This window comes from Podarcis melisellensis (genome assembly GCF_964234715.1).
Source record: "Podarcis melisellensis genome assembly, chromosome: 6".
NCBI lineage: Eukaryota > Metazoa > Chordata > Lepidosauria > Squamata > Lacertidae > Podarcis > Podarcis melisellensis.
In genome coordinates, this window is record NC_138538.1 from 49,817,347 (window position 1) to 49,836,280 (window position 18,934).

Here is an 18,934-nt window from a genome sequence, read left to right on the forward strand (position 1 = left end):
AAGTGGCACATCTGCAGGTTTCGTTAGTCCAAGTGTTACTGAACTCCCAACTTGTATCAGCCACAAGGGATTGGGAATGACAAGAGTTGCAGTCCAACCACTTCTGGAGGGCCACAGGTCCCCCACTCTTGTTTTTAAACCTAACTTGTGAAACAAAGAGCAGTTTCCTATTTTATAAGATGTCTACCTCGCCATTTCAGACGCCGTCCTCCTGCCCACATTTTTTTGCAGTTAAATTAGAAATAAACTACTTTAGTTCAGATTTTTTTATTATTTGTCTGCATCAGATCAACAATCTTTAAAAGGTATGCATATAGAGAAAACTAACATTTTGCATGGTAGATTGCTCGATGGGCCCAAGCCAAACATACAAACAATATTAACAATATAATACAGACAGGTGCAGTGCACATACCAGGGTCATTTACCCAGCCTATAAAAAAACAACAAAAAACAACAACAATACATTTACAGCATTTTTAAAAAGAATTACAACTTGTTTGCAGGAGCTACATATTGAGAGGGTCCTTTTCTCATCGGAAAGAAAGTTTCAAGTATAGCAGAAATGGACAAAAATGCCCTTTACAAAAAAAATGAAAAGTAAAAAAGCTGCCATGGCAGTTGTAGGAGAGGGATTGCAGCTGCAGCAGTACCTGGCTTCATGATCATCCTTTGGAAGGAGACACCAAAACAGATTTTAAAAGGTTATCAGTTAATCAACCAAATCATTAGCCTTGTAGAACAGATTGCTTTCATGCTCCAAACAGCATCTTTGCTTTGAGCAAAGGAATAGGCAGTTCAGGACAAATGATTGCAAGAACAGAACCATAGTTTTCAGTTGTACTTTTACAAAAATGTCGCTAGCACATAAATCTACAAGAGTCTTGGAGCATTCCTTGCCTTTACACATTTGTTTAAGAAGCAAGCAAAGATGGCTTTCTTTCCCATTTACGAAGACAAGAGGTTGAAAATCATGTTACATTCTCACAAAGCACCTAGAGGTATTGCAACTAAGCAGATGTATGGACATCTTCTTGTCAGTTAAAAGCTAAGACAGTTCAGTTGCAGTACTATGCACACTTATCTGCGAGTAAGCCCTGCTGAAAAAAAGTGGGATTTATTTTTCAGTAAACATATAGGATTGTACAGTTAGCCAGCCAAAGCACAATTCTATATAAACTTATTTAAAAGTGGTTCCCACTGCATTCAGTGTGGCTTGTTCCCTTGAAAGCAAAGATCGCATCCACAAGAATTTTAGCTGGTTGACAGCACCGAAGTAGTACACATTTATATGGCAACTTTTTCAAGGTTTCACCTATAAATATGTGATATCTCAATTTTGCAGGAAAAAAGTGTATTTGAATGTTAAGGCATTTTTGGCAATGCTTTAGCAGCATCCCTGAGCAGGACAAGGGGGAGGGGGAATTAACATTGCAACTCTAGGCATACTTTGGGGTTAATGGCTGACAGGATTCCTCTGCTTAATAAAAGTTGTGTAGAAGATGTAAGCCTGCGTGACAACTTACAACTATTAGACTATACAACTATACAACTAATTAAAGGTGCCGGAGTCTTGTTCTCATTTTCAGCTTGGCCACCTTAGAACACTTGCTAAACTCAATGGTGCTTTTTTTGAATGTATGTTAGTCCCATTAAACTCAAATGAGACTTGCTTCTGAGTTAAGTATCAGCAGGATTGTCCTGCCCTACATTGGTCCTTGAAACCCTTCAGCTCATGCAATCTTCCAGAGTAAGTTTTGCCTTTTGTTCAGGGTTTATATTTTGGTTTTACAGCCTGTTCCAGAAGTGACCATTTTAGAAAAAAGAAAAAAGTTGACTTCCCCCATGTCCCTTCCCGGGTCATTATATACATTGGCAAAACATGAGGTAAACCTCCCCCCAATCTATCTTTGATTAAAAAAATTTGGTATGAGATGCAGATGTTTTAATTCACTGGGGTAACTTAGTTCAAGCCAACCTTTTTGGATCTGTCCCTTTTGGCAACATCCCTTTGAACAAAAGGAGCCAGCAAGTTTAAATCTGTCCCTCTTTTCCTCAAGGATACCTACTATTAAAAGGTAGTTCGACAAGAGCAAGCATTTTACATTACAAGATAAAAAATAAAGACCATTGTACAGAGCAAAACATTAAAAAGTTAAACTCGCTTGAGGCAATTGACATAGTCTTTGAACTATGGCTGTGTGCACACTGAAGATTTGGAATGGGAATGGCAGAGATATGCTGCCACAATTAAAGTGCCCACACACAAATATTTCCAGTGCAATTTTTTCATATACTCTGCTGCAGTTAGATCTGTGTAACTATTCACTCTTAAATACACAAACGTTTTCCATATTGCCATGGAAGAACCAACTGGGTTTCCTCTTTAAATATTAAAATGTTTTACTAATATATACATAATTTACCTCTTCCAATAAGAAAATATTCCATCCCTTCATAAATAGAGTTCAGAGTCTCTTTGCATCCCTGCCCCGTTGTCCTGTCCCATCCCCCTCTTCTTCATCCCTACCACATCCCCCCCAGGTGTCCCAGGGAGCAGGCCATGCTTCACACATGCCTCTTCATGTGCAGGGCCAGGTGATCTGATCGGGAGAAGGCACGGTCACAGAGGTGGCACTGGAAGGGCCGGACACCAGTGTGTTTGCGGTAATGGCGTGTTAGTTCATCTGACCGTGCAAATTTCCAGCCGCAGCCTTCCCAGTTACAGTGATAAGGCTTCTCACCTGGAAAAACAGAAAAGGAGAGAAAGGTGAACTTTCTAGCCTGGTGAGAAGGAGTGCAAATGGCCCTGTCTCCACCCACCCTGGGGCAAACACTCGCCCAAATAAAAGACCAAGTGAGTCTATTCCAGGGAATGTGCTCTCCACTGATCTCACATCCCTGGTGAAAACTGGCCCCAGCGATGTCCTACATTGGACGTAACCGCTTTACATCAAACTAGCATTAGTTCAACCTAGTCAGCGGTCTTAACTGGAGAGTTCTGTAAACAAACTTCCGGGCAAACAACATGCACAGGATTGTACTGCACGCGCCTTTCCAGAAACAATTTAATTCGCGAAATAAAGCAACAAGGCGCACTGGCGCTGTCCTGCCAAGCTCTGCTGCTGCCGCGTCCCCTGTACACAAGCCGCACATTCCCGGGAAGACAGGATTGGCCAAAGCACGCCCAGGTGTCATATAAGATCAGCCTGGCAGAGTTTGCTGCCAGTTTTCGCACACTCGGCGAGTCTGCCCTGAGTCTGTGCGCCCACAAAACACCTCCGCGCTTCCCCCGCCCCGCTCCTCCTCTTGGGGGAGCGCTTCTCCACATCCACCCACCCGAGGCGGTCCGCACCCCCCACCCCCAGCGACCCTTAACTCCACTCCCAGCCCCGCGCCCTCCGGCCCGGGCCCTGCGCCCTCCTTACCCGTGTGGGTCCGCATGTGCGCCTTGAGATGTGAGCTCTTCGTGTAGGTCTTGCCGCAGCCGGCGAACTCGCAGTTGTGGGTGGCCGTGCGCTTGCGCGCCCAGGACCTGCGGCCCCTCTTCGGCTTGCACTCCTCCGGGGGCCCCATCGGGGCATAGTAATCCAAGACGGGCGAGTTGGGCGGCGTTACCAGCAGCCCGTGCAGGCCCTGGGCGTGCGCGTTCAAGGACTCCCGGAAGACGCTGAAGTGTCCACGGAACTGGGGCTGCATCTGCCCGGCGAAGTTGGGCGGGAAGAGGTGGGCCCCCCGGGGGTAATGCTGGGGGGCTCCCATCTGCGCGTGCATGTCGCCGGCCACCTGGCACTGGGCCGCGGGGCTCATCTGCTCGCTGGGGAAGCCGGAGGGCGCGTGCTGCGGGAGGGGCGGCTGCTGCTGGTGCTGCTGCTGCTGCATCATGGCCTGCATCAGGAGGGGCTTGTGGTCCAGAGGAGCGGGCCCCAGGCAATCCGGGCTGCCGCTCATCATGCACGGCTGCCCGTCCATCGGCTCCTGCTTGACGCGCAGGTGCTCCATGGATAGGCCCCGAGCTAAGCCTGGGGGAGCGTGGGCCAAGCCAGGGGCGCGCAGCTCCGTGTATTCCCGCCGCTGCAGCTCGCAAGGGCCCGGCCCTGCTGCCGGGTGCTGTTGCATGTCCTGCGTGAAGAGCTCGGCCATGTAACTGTGGCCCGGGCTGGGCATGTAGGACGCGGCGAACTTGTTGGAGGGCTGCTGGTAGTTGGAGCTGTCGCTGTCGTAGGTGGTGCCGCAGCTCTCGGGAGTCTCGGGCAACGGGTAGTTGGGGTTGGGGTGCGGGGGCGCCGCCACCCCCGAGGGCTGCCCGTTCGTGGTGTGCGCCAGGATGAACTCCAGGTCGACGAAGTTCCCTAGCTCGTCCGCTTCCCTCTTGATGGTCGCGGCGCCCTCCACGTGGGTGGGAATCCTCTGCTGCTGCTGCTGCGTGGATAGGAGCAGCGGGGTTATGGCGGGGAAAGAGTTAAGGTGCCAGGCGCAAACATGCTACTGGGGAGCCAAATCCAGACACTATTTATAGCACCCCCTAACCTGAAAAACGGGTTGCGCACACCTTCCCTCTCCGATGAGTTTAAGGCCAGGGCGCGCCTGGCACTCAAATCACTTCGAATTAATACCAATCTGCTAGGCTCCACTGGATCCCACCAGGTCCCCTCGCTATGTTTGGAGGAGCGGATCCTGCGTCTACACAGCCTACTAGTATGCCAGTCAGGAATGAGCCGGGATCGCTTCCTGATCTCTCCAAAATGTACCCATCTCCTCTTGGAATGTAGTTAATTATGGAGGAGTTAATTGACTTGACCCCCCACTAGCCCCGCCCTCTCTCCGCCCCCGCCCCAATATTTGATTGGTTCCGCTCAGCGAGAAGCCCCTCGCGCTGGAATATGACTGGTACGCTCCGTCCTTTGCAGATTACGGCGGTCTTTAACAAAACGTCCGGCGGAGAGTTAAGTTTAAATTTCTCGGCCGTCAAAAAAACTTCATCCCTGCATCCTTTCCAAGTCCCACAAAAATATGTTCAAGGTGTTTTTTTTTCTAGCTAGCCTTTAAATTGTTAGATCGCCCAGAAATTCTCGTGGGGACAAACATACATTTTAGACGCAAATGCGTATAAGGGAGCCGTGACAACCTTTAAGAAGAAAATGGAGATTTTAAGGGGGGGGGCATGCTTAACCACCTTCCACCTCCACTACCACGCTTTTCTGCACAAAATCGCTTCCCCCAAGAGCCTTTTTCGTAGGGACACCCGGCTTCAAAATGCCCCTCTCCCAGAGCTTGCACGCGCCGCCACTGCCCCTCGGGGTGCCTAACGCAGCGCAGGATCGGGACGCAAATCAGGTAGGAATTCCAGTAACTGTGAGGGGCTAACTTTGCTACCGAACAATTCGGGCATCAATTCAGCCTGATCAGGAACTCCACCCTTACTCTCTGCACGTACTCCTGGACCAGGATAAAACTCTCGCTTATATACATTCTAGTATCCTGCCCGCCCTCCAAGAGGCTGAGTGCGGTATTTTAGCTTCACAGCTGTGAGCTGAGTTCAAGGCATGTGCCACTCCAGAATTCTTAAGATAATTTCGAAAGTTTTTTTTTTTTAAGCGAAAACCTCAGTAACGTTGGTGCCCCCAAACAGCTCAGGCAAGAGTTTTAAATTAACATCGTTGAAAAATCGTATTGCTCGCAGCTGATCCTGACCTGTGTCATTTTTATATGATCCAAGGTAGTTTATCCTACGAGTGCAAAGACCAGAAACCTCCCCAGCAAAGCCAGGCAGGTTAGAAGTGGGGTGCAGCCTCAAGGCGCCGTCGCGCAGTTTCTAACACCCCACCTCAAAATACACATCTGGATCCTGGCGGCGGCAAGGGGAGCATCGGGGGCGATTAAGAACGGGGAAACTGTCCCCAGGGGCCAAGGGCCCTTGCCCCGCAACCCCTCCAAACAGTCTCGGAGCGTCATTCTGTTAATATTAGTTTTAAAGGACGAGAGGGTCTTCCTTGCGCCTTGCCCCTCCGGCGCTTTCCCGAACAGTTCCGTGCGCCCTCACCTGTACCATGTCGGGCTGCCGGTCTTCCAGCGGCACCAATCCGGCAAAGGTGGAGATAGACGGCAAGACAGCTTCCTCCACGGCTGCGCTCATCTTGCACGGTGGCTTGAGCGGGAAAGAGCTAGGAAACTGCCCCGAGTCCGGCAGCTCCCCTCCAGGCACTGAACGAGCGCTGAACTTCTGCAAGCGCCAAAAAAAAAAAAAAAAGTTTCCTTGCGTTCCAGTAGTAAAACAGCTGAGCTCCCGTGCGCTCTGATTGGCCGAGGCGAACTACATATTCAGGAGGCTCATCTTTGGAATTTATTACAAAGGAAACGGCCACGCCCACTACAAAGATCTGGGCTGTAGTCGAAGCTCGTTGACAAGCAAATGGAAATGAGCAAGAAAATCCCATTCTTGGTAAAGGAAGGGGGCACCTTCCCACTTTTTTTTAGATCCAGAAGCAGACCTACTAAGCAAGCGGTCTTTACTCCGGAGCAATTGTCACGGAATGCTTCGGGTAGGCACTTCGTAGGAAATCGATTCGGAGAAAGCAGCCTACTCTTCGAGATCCACGGTGCTAGTGATTAGTTAGTGTCCGCCTGGGTTGGCGGAGAGGCAGGTTTAAATCCCCACTCTGGCCAACTGGCGATGACCACGCAGGAGACCACGCAGGAGGGGTTGTTGTATGCGAGGATAAAATTGCAGTGTGTGTATGAGAGACAGAGGACATCAAATACTGTACCCTGCTTTTCCTAGAAGGAGTGGTGGTGTGTGTGTGGTCGATAAATATGAGATACAGCTTATAACTAAAGTCAGGGTCCAGCTTCTAGGGGAAGCTGCAGCCTTATCAGAATATGACTTGTATCATGATCCTATGCATGGAAGCTTGGACGTCATTCTTCATGCATGATTGCAAATAACAGAAGTGCAGGTGGTGGTTGCCCAGTTAACTGTAATAGCAATGTCAGGGAGTTGTGTTTTGCCTCTGAACATCTCATGAAGCAGAGAAGAAAACAGCTACAATGAAGGACTAAGAAGATCTTACGTGCCCCCACCCCAATGTCCACAGCTGAAAATGGCATAGTTGGGGCTACTGCTAAAGTTCCAAAGAACATACACCAACACCCATTAAAGCCCACAGTTATGTCTTATGCAGTTATTCTGCTTTATACTGTGTTACATTGTATGTCTAATTTAAATTGTTTTCTTCCTTTCTATAAGGTGTCCTGATTTTTCTTTTTAAACTGGACATCCTACCAGTATTGTTCATAAATTTTTTAAAGGGTATGAAATAAGAAAGGCAGGTCAGGTGGCTGAACAGGCATGTTTATCTTAATTAGAGAGTGAGAAGGAATATTGAAAGTCATGTCAACAACCTATACCCAATCAAAATGTTTCACAGCGGACTGAAATCCTCCATAAAAGTCTTCACAGAAAGGCATCCCATAACTGCCCTTAGACTCAGTTCAGAAATTCAGAGGTGCCCATTGCAAAGGGATATTAGGGGTCTATAGAAATACAGTTCTGCTATTCCTCTTCAGTAATTTGCTGTGGAAGTAGCATCTATAGCAAATGAGTTCTGGTTCTGACACATGATTTTCCCTCTACGGAAGGAAGGTAAGAGAAGAAACACACAGGGTGATAGACATAATGTTTGGCACACAATGTGTTTCATGGGTATCTCCACAAAAATAATGATTAGAATTGAGTGAAATAATTTAAGAGAAAGGTCTGACTTCCAAGTTTAGAAACCAAACGGGGCAAATTCTTAGCCCCGCGTCCCAAAAGACAGCAGAAGGGAGATGTCACAATAGTGAATGAAACTCAAAATCATAATGAGATCAATTCTCTGCATGATTACTCGGAAGTAAGCCCTTGAAGCCTGTCAATGAGTTCTAAGCATAATGTGCATTAATCATCCTTTATATGCAAAACCAAAGTCGGTAAAAGTTCTGGATAAAACTGGGACTTTAATTTATATGTGTGATGGTGTGTAGAAATCAAAGGTTGAACATTTTTGAGCAAAAATGATGGATGGTATCCAACTAGGCCATACTCAGAGTAGACCCATTTAAATTAATGGACTTGAGTCCGTTGTGATTTTGTATGCTATGTACATATTAACAGTGTTCTGTGGACAGCTCCTTTGGTAGAGCATGCAACTCTTAATCTCAGGGTCGTTGGGCAAATGATTTCTGCATTGCAGGACCCTCCTGGTCCCTTCCAACTCTACATTTCTGTGATTTCCTAGAGCTATAGAAAACAAGTTGTTGAAATTAAACAATTAAAATCATTTTTAAAAATAGACAATCTGCTGTTTAAATTACTCCTTCCTTTCTTCCTTGCCTCCTCTTATGTATGAAACTGCTACTCATATCACTTAAATCCCAAACCTATTTTTTCTGTGAAGCCTTTGACACAGTCTCTATTTCCTATTGCAATTAAGCCTAAATATGTGTAAACTAGTAATGCACATTCTTCCCTTATTTACCCTGGCTTCAAGTTACAAAGAAAGGAGATTCTAACTTAACATCAGAAGAAATTTTCTGATAGTAAGAGCTGTACGACAGGGGAATAATCTCCCTCTGGAAGTTATGGACTTCCAAGGAAGGATCCTTGGAGGTTTTTAAGCAGAGGCTGGATAGTCATCTGTCACGGATGCTTTACCTGAGATTCCTCCTTTGCAGCGGGTTGGGCTGGATGACCTTTGGGGTCCCTTCCAGCTCTATGATTGTATTATTCTACATGTCCCTCTCCTTTCTCTGTTGTCTCCCTGTGATAGATTATAGATTATAAACCCTATGGGCAGAGACTTATCTTTTTGTACTCTATAAAGCCTCGTACACGCTGGTATTTATATAAATCTTCAACAAAATGTTTGCATTGGGGAGTGTTCTAGGCAGTCAACCTTGGGTTTTAAAAGCCAGGATATTACAGATTTTTAAAAGTTTCTATATCAACTAGAGCCAGGGCTTTCTCGGCTGCGGCTCCAATCTGGTGGAACACTCTGTCACAAGAGACTAGGGCCCTGCGGGACCTGACATCTTTCCGCAGGGCCTGCAAGACAGAGTTGTTTCACCAGGCCTTTGGTCAGGGCGCAGCCTGACTCCCTCCTCTGGCAACCTGCACAAAATTTTGCTTAACGGTTGCCATTAATTTGATTTTAATTAATTTTTATAATGAAATGTTTTTAGAATGTTGGATTATTTGATTGTTTGATTATTTGATTGTTGTTAGCCGCCCTGAGCCCGGCTTCGGCTGGGGAGGGCGGGATATAAATAAAATTTATTAATTATTATTATTATTATTATTATTATTGCTATTGAAAACAGTTGCTTTTTGTTTTATGCTGTCCATTTATCTTCTAAGATATTTTAAAAAATATTTGCAAACTCTTCAACATATCTGTCCTAACTTTATTTCCTCTAAGATGGACCTGTTGCCCAGTTTCGTTAGCCTTTCCAGCTAGGAGTACTTTTAGACCCTTTGCCACCTTTGTTGTTTTCTTGCGAACTCCTTTGTTGCCTGTTAGCAATTTTTCTGAACTGCAAGTGCCTAAATGAATGCAATACTCCACTTGCAACCTTCAGCTAGACCTGGGTGAGTACCATGTGAGTCTTAATGACAAAGAACACTTACTTCACTTCTTCTTAGTCTTAGAAGTGATGCTTCTGCTGATAACAGAAAAAGACGTTCACCATATTTGTCACAGAATTGTATTGCTGACTCATGCTTGGTTTGTTATCCGAGCTAACACTGATACCATTTTCATCACTCTTGCTGCCTGCCTGGTTGTTCTCCTATCTTATTCCCAAACATTTGTATCTTCCTTGCCACTTCTAACACATATCCCACTTCTAACAGATCTGCCTTCGTGTTTCTTGCTGTCTTCTCTTTTTGGTAGTTTGTTAGCTGGGTTTTGAATTTTGAGCTTGAGCAAGTGATAAGGCTTACATTTCTCCCAGACCTTAGGATTGAATCAGACTGCAGGGTCATATTGATTGGATTAGGGTTTTAGAGAAATATTAGCATCCCAATACTGAAATTACATCCATTAGCAGCATGAGATTGCCTGAGGCCACAATGCTAACCAAAATGGAAGTAGGGAGTAGAAAGGTGTGATTGGTAAACTATGGAGTAAATAATGGGTTATTCTAGGCCTACAGATCTCGCATGTCAAGCTTCTTGAAGACCTAGCTCAAACGGGTTGAAGGAGAAAGTTCACAGATTTGTTGTGATGATCACATGAGGAGAGGGATATCCATCCTTGAGCCCTTTGGAGGAAAGGTGGGATATAATAATAATAATAATAATAATAATAATAATAATAATAATAATATAATACAGTGGTACCTCTGGATATGAACGGGATCTGTTCCGGAGCCCTTTTCGCATCCTGAAGTAAACACAACCTGTGTCTGCACGTGCGTGGGCCGCGATTCACTGCTTCTGCGCATGCGTGTGACATCATTTTGACCTTCTGTGCATGTGCGAGCGGCGAAACCCGGAAGTAATGTGTTCCGTTACTTCCGGGTCACAGCGGAGCGCAACCCGAAAGCGTTCAACCTGAAGCAACTTAAACCCGAGGTATGACTGTATAACTATAGCCCAGGTTCATATCAGAATACTCTAGCATGTTTGCAGTTCCTCCAGATGTAGTATCATCCACAAACTTTATAAAGTTAAATGCACTAGACCCTGCAGTACTTCTATGGAATGCCAGTGGCTGTTTATTTTCAGAATCCTATTAATCAATTTGTAACTACCATAGAACCACAGTACAGTTGTACCTTGGATCCTGAACGCCTTGGCTCCCAAACAAATTGGCTCCCGAACAATCGAAACCCAGAAGGGAGTGTTCCAGTTTTTGAATGATTTTTGGAAGCTGAACGTCCTGCGCAGTTTCCGCAGCTTCCAATTGGCTGCAGGAGCTTCCTGCAGCCAATCAGAAGCCGTGCTTTGGTTTCCAAACATACGACTGCATTGAAGAGTTGGAAGGAACCCCAAGAATCATCTAGTCCAACCCCTTGTAATGAAGGGATATGCAGCTGTCCCATCTAGGGATTGAACCTTCAACCTTGGCATTATAAGCAACACCCTCTAACTAAGCTATCCCAGTTACTCAACCCATCCATTCCTACCTCTTCAATAAAGTAGCAGAAGACAATAGGAATGTAGTTTGGATTCATTAAGGCTTTGGATGTAAGAAAGCTTGAGGAAAGTGACATAAAAGAGTAATATAAATTCAACTTTTTCTGCTGCTTTTTTAGCATGCCCAGAGCTGAGCCCACCTACAAGAGGATGCGTGCACATCAAGTTGTAGAAAACAACACATGCATTTCCCTATGTGAGGAGATGCACAGGCTTAGTTTTAGGTGTCAAAACCCTAGTGTTTTGCTTGTTCTTTCCCACCCCCTGAACAATAGTTGTAAATGTCTGAAGCAACTCAGACAATATAGCAAGAAATGAAATTGAGAGGCAGGTGGTTGCTGCTGCTTCCAGGACTAGAACAGGGCCTCCCATCAATTATCTCTGACTTTCTGTTCCTGTGTAAACTCATATCTAGTAATAGGAAATGCAAATATGCCCCTCCCCTCTGTGATAAAAGGTGCAAAAAGCAACATGTACTACACACATAATTCAATAAGAGAGGAAATGCGAAAAGGTAAATTGTTCTATTTGCTTACTATACAAGTGTGGGCACATGACTTCCCTATGCATATTATTTCCATTCTCTGTGTTAGGGCATCCCCACACATGACTTCATAATTTGAAGTATTGTATGAATGCCTCTGTAGTTCATGAATGGATCCTATCCTGTCTTGGTTTCTTGCCTACCTGCATGACTGATGGGGGAAGTTACAAGAATATCCCCTGATTTCACTCTGGGGATGCCCAAGGGAAAGTACCTGCTTATTCTAATTACCTCCTCTGTTTCTGCACTGCAGCACCAGACTGGCAGTGCAAGCACTGCTGCATGAATATGGCCTTACCTGCCAATCTGAAGCACATTTTCTTGGAAGAAGCGTAACAAGTGTCAGCTGCTTCAAAATATTGCACTGTATGTATGCATACACCATACAAGAGATACTGACTTCATTTGCATACGTGTGTGTGTGTGTGTGTTAACCTAACGCTCATGTCACAATAAACCAATTAGCCCTTAAACTGCCATAGCACCCTTCGTCTTATTAATTTTAATTACACGAGAATGCCTCAGAAATTCTCTGCATTGGAATGTTTATGTTTCAGTCCTGATCTGGTCTTCAGAGTTCCCTTCTTTTTTAAAAAACAACAACAGCAACAGACCATTCACTTCCAAGTCTGGAATTTATTTTTTTCTAGATAACATGAGTGTCTGCTGGTGATGTTCGTTGTATATTACAAGCAGTGATAGTTTTATCACTGAGTACGGGGTCTCAGCTGCTGCCTTTTCCGTGAGGTACAGTAGCTGTATATATGTGTGGCAGGAGAGAGATAATTGGGGTTTTTTATGATAGAGAGAAGTTTGCAAAAATGTTAAATAAGCAGCATTGTGAGTGGGAGAACCCTAACAGTGGGAGAACCTTTTGTGATCCATTTGAACATGTAGCAAGCACATCCCAAATGCAGACAGGGTTAAATGTTGTACAGAGTCCCTGTGACCAGCTACTACTGATCTCAGAATATCAACATTAATTATTTCAGCTCTTCTGGCATGGGGTGTATTCCTTTTGACAATCTGGGGCTTTCCATACCCTGGGCATGAAAGGCAGGCTCCTCCTCATATGAGCTCTGCTTCACCTGCCAATGTGCAGGATAGTTGGAAGAGTGACTGTCGCTGGGGATATCTTGGCAGATTCCCAAACAGGGCATGGGCCGGCACACAGGGTGGTCTTCAGGCCCTTGAAGGACTGTGGCAAGTCGGGAAGCAAAGTGTCTTCTGCTTTCTCTCTTTAGCTGGGATCTGGCTTCCAGCCACTCAGTACCAAGAAGCTCCTTAGCTGTTGAGTTTGTCGAGCAGAGATAGGTCTTATCTCCCCAAGCCGCTTGCCAGCACAGGGTTTCCCATATCCAGTTACCTTTCTAAGAACTTTGGGTTGATTCTGCTGTTTGGAAAGTGCACAAGACCATTCTAAGTAAAGTGGATGTGCTAATAACCATCAAGAGAGAGGCACACTGGATTCTCGAGCCTGAATCAAAAAGCTACTCTTCCAGTTACTCTCCTTACCAGACCATAATTATCTGGGTGGAGCAGGACAATAAATGGTTGCCTTAATCCAGAAAAGCAACAACTATGCAAATCTCTCCCCAAGAGATGCAGCACTCCTTCTCAAGGCACATGCCGGTCTCTACAAGGAAATTGGCTCCACACTATCCCTGTTGCTCATCTTTGTTTCAAGCTCAGAATTAATTCACTGACAGTGGCAGTGCAAGACCTTGAAGGCTCTTCTGCCTTCAGGGTAAATTCAAAAGAAAACAGGTCTCTAACCTGGTGAGCAGCAAGCTGCTTTGCTTTTGCTAAACCTATTTTTTGCGTATTAAAGTGACTCATTCAGCCAGTGAGCAAGGCACAAGCCTTAAGCATATTTCTGTCCCAAGAGTCAAGGATGTGAGGAAATGGTGTAAACAGCACAAAATGAGCACAAAGCTTTGGCATCAGTTTGGAGGGGATCCAAAATTTCAGGGTTACACGCAGTGGCGTAGTGTGGGGGGGGGCGGCCCCACCGGGCACAACATTTGGGGGCTAGGGGGCGCAAATCCATGGGTTAGGGGGCGCAAATTACTTGCCTTGCCCCGGGTGCTGACAACCCACGCTACGCCACTGGTTAGACGTTAATGAAGCTGGTTTGTTACCTACAATCATTCATAGAAAATGGAAGCTACAGCACAACTCCTCTTAAATTATGCAACGGACAACCAAAAATCTCCAGTTTAACCAGATGCTTCAATAAAAGTGCCATCTATAGAAGAGTACCTTGATGTATGGTGTCATTGTGGGTGTAGAAAAGGTGAATTTGGATAATGGATATTAAAGAGAATTTGATAAATGAGGTTTGGGGAATGAGATGTTGAGGTAGAAAATGTGAGCTAGTGTGGCGTAGTGGTCAATGCGTCAGAGTAGGACCGCAAAGGCTTGGATTCAAATCCTTACGCAGACAGTGGTGAAGGTCACTGGGTGACTTTGGACTGATCACTATCTCTCTCTCAGCCTAATCTGTCTCACTGGATGTTGAGAGAACAAAATGGGAGGAGGAAACTATGTACAGTGCCATGAACATTTTGGAAAGACTTAAATGTAATGAATTAGTTTTAAATATAAAAGTGGTGTCACCACTTCAAAAGCTGACAATGCAATTCTAAGCATAATTACCTTAAAGTAAGTTCCTCTGAAATCAACTGGATATTTTTTGAGTATGTAAAGTTGGTTAGGATGAAGCTGCAACTGGGAGCAGGGAAGTATGGTAAGCCTTACCTCAGTCCCTGATTGAGCCTTACCTCAGTCCCAATGGCCTTCGGCCACCCGCTATCTCCTAGCTTCAGCGCCATCGCCTCCCCTCCCCTCTGCAATATGGGGATAATACATAATATTCATTGACTCTGCAGAGCTCTTGTTATGAGGATTACTGAGATGCTATTGTGAAGCATGCTGTATTGGTTTTTAAAACACACACCTTGCCACTTAGTTAAAAATGTGCAAGGCAGCTTATAATGATTTCAAGGAGACAAGTTTAGCAATACTGAAATGCTAAGTGTGTTTCTTGCAGTGGTGGCCTCTTCAAAAAGGGCATGTACACACACAAAAAGAAGGTCCAGAGGCAGAGCAGAGGTCTCAGGTTCAGTGTCTAGCATCTCCAGGTAGGGCTGGGAATACCTCCTGTCTGAAACCCTGGAGAGCATAGATACAGTCTGACTCAGTATAAAGCAGCTTCTTAACTTCCTGTGAGATGAGATGGGCTGAGGAGCAACAAGAGAGAGTGAGGCCTTCTGAGTGTAAAAGGTAAAAATGTTTTTGGTTGGTTGTTTTTTTTTAAAAAAAATCCAAAGCAAATTAAATTTTGTTGGATTTTGTTTTATTCTTCTTTCATCAGCTGCTTACATCTCCCTACCAACAATTTAATTTCTGCTTACATATTGTGTTTTGTTTTTGTGTACAGTATTTTCAAAGCCAACCCAAAGGGATATAAGCTGTGCTTAGAAGTATGTCTGAACCAATAAGCTCGGGTTTGGAAAAAATACTAAGCGGAACCATAGCTTAGCTCTGGCTAGCATGGTGGCAGCAGGACCAGGAAAGGAGAGCTGCAGCTGCAGTATTCAGTCAATGAACTCACAAGGTTGCTCATTTGTTCTCATCTGTGGTTTGGTTTAGCATCACATGCAAGCTGGACAAGCATCAAGAAAAATGCAGAGAGCAAAACCAAACCCTGTATATGGCATTTATTGACCTGGGTAAGGCCTTTGACACTGTAAATTGTAATATCCTGTGGACTGTCCTTCTGAAAATTGGCTGCCCAGATAAATTTGTGAACATCCTTCAGCTCCTCCATGATAATATGATAGCAACTATCACAGATAACAATGGCTCTCAAAGTGAACCATTCACAGTGGTATCAGGTGTTAAACAGGGTTTAACTCTATTCATTATTTTCATTCCCATTGTCAAAGGAAAACTCCCCATTGGGTAGAAATCATATATTGAACAGATGGAAAGCTCTTTAACTTGAGTAGGCTGAAAGCAAAGAGTAAGATTACCATAACTTCCATTATAGAGCTTCAGTATGCTGATGACAACGTAGTGTGTGCTCACCCAGAGGATGACCTCCAAACCATCCTAAATATTTTCGCAGAAGCTTACGAAAATCTTGGCCTATCACTCAACATCCAAAAAAACCAAAGTGCTGCACCAACAAGCACAAAAATCCCCTCTGCAGTGCCACAAATCCAACTCAATGGTGTAATGTTGGAAAGTGTCAATCACTTCTCCTACCTGGACAGTTATCTTTCCACAAGGGCCGACACTGATGCCGAAATCCAGCATCGCCTGAGCTCTGCGAGTGCAGCTTTCTCCTGATTGAAGCACAGAGTGTTTGAGGACCTGGATATTCTCAGGGAAACCAAAATGTTTGTTTACAAAACTATTGTACTACCAACCTTGCTGTATGATTGTGAAATATGGACCACTTACAAACACCATCTCCAACTCCTCGAAGGATTCCATCAACGGTGTCTCCATAAAACTTTACATATCACTTGGGAAGACAGGTGAACTAATGCCATTGTACTGGAAGAAAGATCACCAGTGTCAAAGCAATGATTCTTCAACATCAACTTCATTGTACTGGTCATGCTGTTCGGATGCCTGAACACTGTCTCCCAAAGCAACTAATCTATTCTGAACTTTAAAATGGAAAGCGTCATGCTGGTGGTCAACAAAAGAGGTTTAAAGACTCTCTCAAGGCAAATCTTAAAAAGTGTAGTATAAACACCAACACCTGGAAAACACTGGCCTGCGAGTGCTTCAATTGGAGAACAGCCTTTACCAAAGGTGTCAGGGGCTTTGAAGACGCTTGAACTCAGGATGAAAGGGAGAAATGTGCTAAGAGGAAGGCACGCTTGGCAAACCCTCACCATAATCAGCTCCTGCCCAGAAACCTATGTCTCCACTGTGGAAGGACATGTGGATTGGCCTCCAAAGTCACTTACAGACTCACTGTTAAGACCATGTTTATGGAAGACAATCTTACTTGGCTACAAGTGATCGCCAAAGAAGAAAGAAGACACAGTTGGCATGTGGCCCGTGACTGTTTATCGTTGAAGGAATGCAGCCCTGAGTAGAAAGAAAATAGCCTGTTGGTGGTCTATTTGAAAGGGGTTTCATAGGGGCCAAGGTATAAAGTTACAGAATCCAAAATAAGGTGTGTTTTTCGATTATGATCTCTGGTTTATGTGTTCCGTAGAACTAGAGTACCTTTGAAATAAGAAATGCCTATCATGTTCCATGAAGTTGGATTGCTGCAGAATAGGAGACATAATTAAATAGACATTATTTAATTATTTGATGCCTAGAAGCAGGTGAGCACAGAGGTGTGCATTTCTATGGGTTGTGCCTTCCAATCAGCTCTTGCACCAGAGTTTTTAGACTTCTGTGAAAAAGAATGTGTAATTATTCCTCGTTTCCCAGACCAGGAAACAAGGAAAGAATGTGAACAGACTTGATCCAAGTCACTACCAGTAAGGAGTAGTCAGCCCCTAGACTTTTTGCTTGCCATGAAACACACTGGGTGACCTTGGACCCATTCACTCACTTTCTCAACCTAAACTACTTCACCAAGGCTAGAATAAACTGAGAAAATTTACATTCATGTATACCACCCTGAATTATGTGGAGACAAGAAAGTGCTTATTCGTAAAATATTTTGCTAACAGAGCAACCCCGACTTCTCAGATGAACTGCCTGGACAGGGTGAGGTTTGCCCATGGGTGCCTCCCCAGCAACAGAGAGCACCAGTGGAAAAGGTGCACCTCTAGAGCCAGCTGTGTTCCCAGTGGCAGTGGCTGGCATTAGGCCCCCAAACAGGACATTCCCTGGGGTTGAGACTATGGCACGATAGCCTATGGCCAGCCCGGAGCTAGTGTAAACAATTCCACCAATTAGAACCAATGGAGGATGGAAGAAGAAGAAGAAGAAGGGAGGGGGTGAAGGCTAAATAGGCCCACCTTCCATCTCCTCAAACAATCCTGGCTAGCAGGAGTCTGCACAGCTTTGGAAGTGGTGATAGAGCTGCCGTTTCATACACATACAGCAGCCCTGCTTAGGGTTGCACTCAAATTCAAGGAATCTGCTGCCACAAGAAGCAGTAATAGCCACTAGTTTAAATGACTTTCAAAAGAGGATTAGCCAAATTCTATCAACTACTATTCCCCATGATAGCTAAAGGGAGCGTCCAGGACCTGAGGCAGTCTACCTGCTGGAGGAAAGATGGAATTTAGCATTCATAGCAGTAGAACCTGAGCTTACAGATCCTACTTGGGACTTGCATACACCAGAAGCTGCTCTTCCCCAGAAGCGTTGGCCTCTAGGAGTTTGATTGTAGGGAATGGGTCACTTTGGGGGCGGGAGAGGCCCAGTCTCAAGCGCTCCACCTCCATGACTTTGGGTTTCACACATATACAAAAGATTTCTACATAGCAACCATTTCTTTTTGCTTGACTCACAAGTCCTTCTTATCTTTGAAATGGGTTGGGTACTTAGCATTACTGGTGATACATAACCTTTCAAAACACCCTCTGAAACAAAACAGAATACTTGGGTTCATCTACTACCATTATAGTTCCCTCAGAACAGCAATTAACTGTCTCTATGCCGTTGTTTTTAGCCAGCTTAAACTTTGTGCTCTGAAAGAACAGCAGGGCCTTTTGTGAGCATTGTCTAATTGTCACCTTTGAGTCAGTATAACCAATCCACATGTATAGGCAGGCGGGTGTTCACATTATAAATGTGTCTCTTAAAAACAAAGCAAAGAAAAAACTACTGTCACGTAATATTGCACTCCCCAAAAAGAACTGCTTGAACTAACCATTTATCAGGTGTAGATTAATACGGCCACAAATGCTGTGCCTAGGCAGTGGGGTCATAATGAAAGTAAAAACAACTAGAAGAAAATGAAATTCAACCTAGAGTGGCCTCAGATTAAAGGGAGATTCACTTATCAAGGCTTGGCAGGTCCTTCCCTTGGATGGAAAGAAAACAATCTTATCAGGAGTAGCATTCATTTTCATTTGTAAGGAGTTTCAGAGGTGGTGGGGGAACTCCAAACTTTGCTCCAACCCAGGGTGGTAACACACTCCTTTAGGGGGAGAAACAGATTGAAGTCCTGAAAATCAAATTATGTATGCAGCTAGGTTTTCTGGAGGCTATTTGATCAAATC

The 18,934-nt window shown here is 44.8% G+C and overlaps 1 protein-coding gene across 2 annotated transcripts; it reads right to left on the reverse strand.

Annotated features, from left to right (window-relative positions):
• Window positions 1-251: 251 nt before the first annotated feature.
• On the reverse strand, window positions 252-7,100 carry KLF17 (KLF transcription factor 17). Of its 2 annotated transcripts, none has more exons than XM_081914774.1 (3): window positions 6,044-7,100; window positions 3,429-4,419; window positions 252-2,744 (listed from the first exon to the last, which is right to left on the reverse strand). In XM_081914774.1, the coding sequence occupies exons 1-3, from the start codon at window positions 6,134-6,136 to the stop codon at window positions 2,569-2,571; spliced, it is 1,260 nt and encodes a 419-aa protein (XP_081770900.1). In that variant the 5' UTR covers window positions 6,137-7,100; the 3' UTR covers window positions 252-2,568. The 2 variants fall into 2 exon arrangements, with proteins under 2 accessions (XP_081770900.1, XP_081770899.1); XM_081914773.1 differs by having other exon boundaries at window positions 3,429-4,422; window positions 6,044-6,954.
• Window positions 7,101-18,934: the final 11,834 nt, after the last annotated feature.

Excerpts from the sequence above, each read along its gene's own strand:
- KLF17 (XM_081914773.1), bottom strand. The coding sequence starts at position 6,136 with ATGAGCGCAGCCGTGGAGGAAGCTGTCTTGCCGTCTATCTCCACCTTT. Across the intron at positions 4,423-6,043 it reads GGCAGCCCGACATGGTACAG|CAGCAGCAGCAGAGGATTCC; the intron begins GTGAGGGCGCAC and ends CTATCCACGCAG. Across the intron at positions 2,745-3,428 it reads GCACATGCGGACCCACACGG|GTGAGAAGCCTTATCACTGT; the intron begins GTAAGGAGGGCG and ends CTGTTTTTCCAG.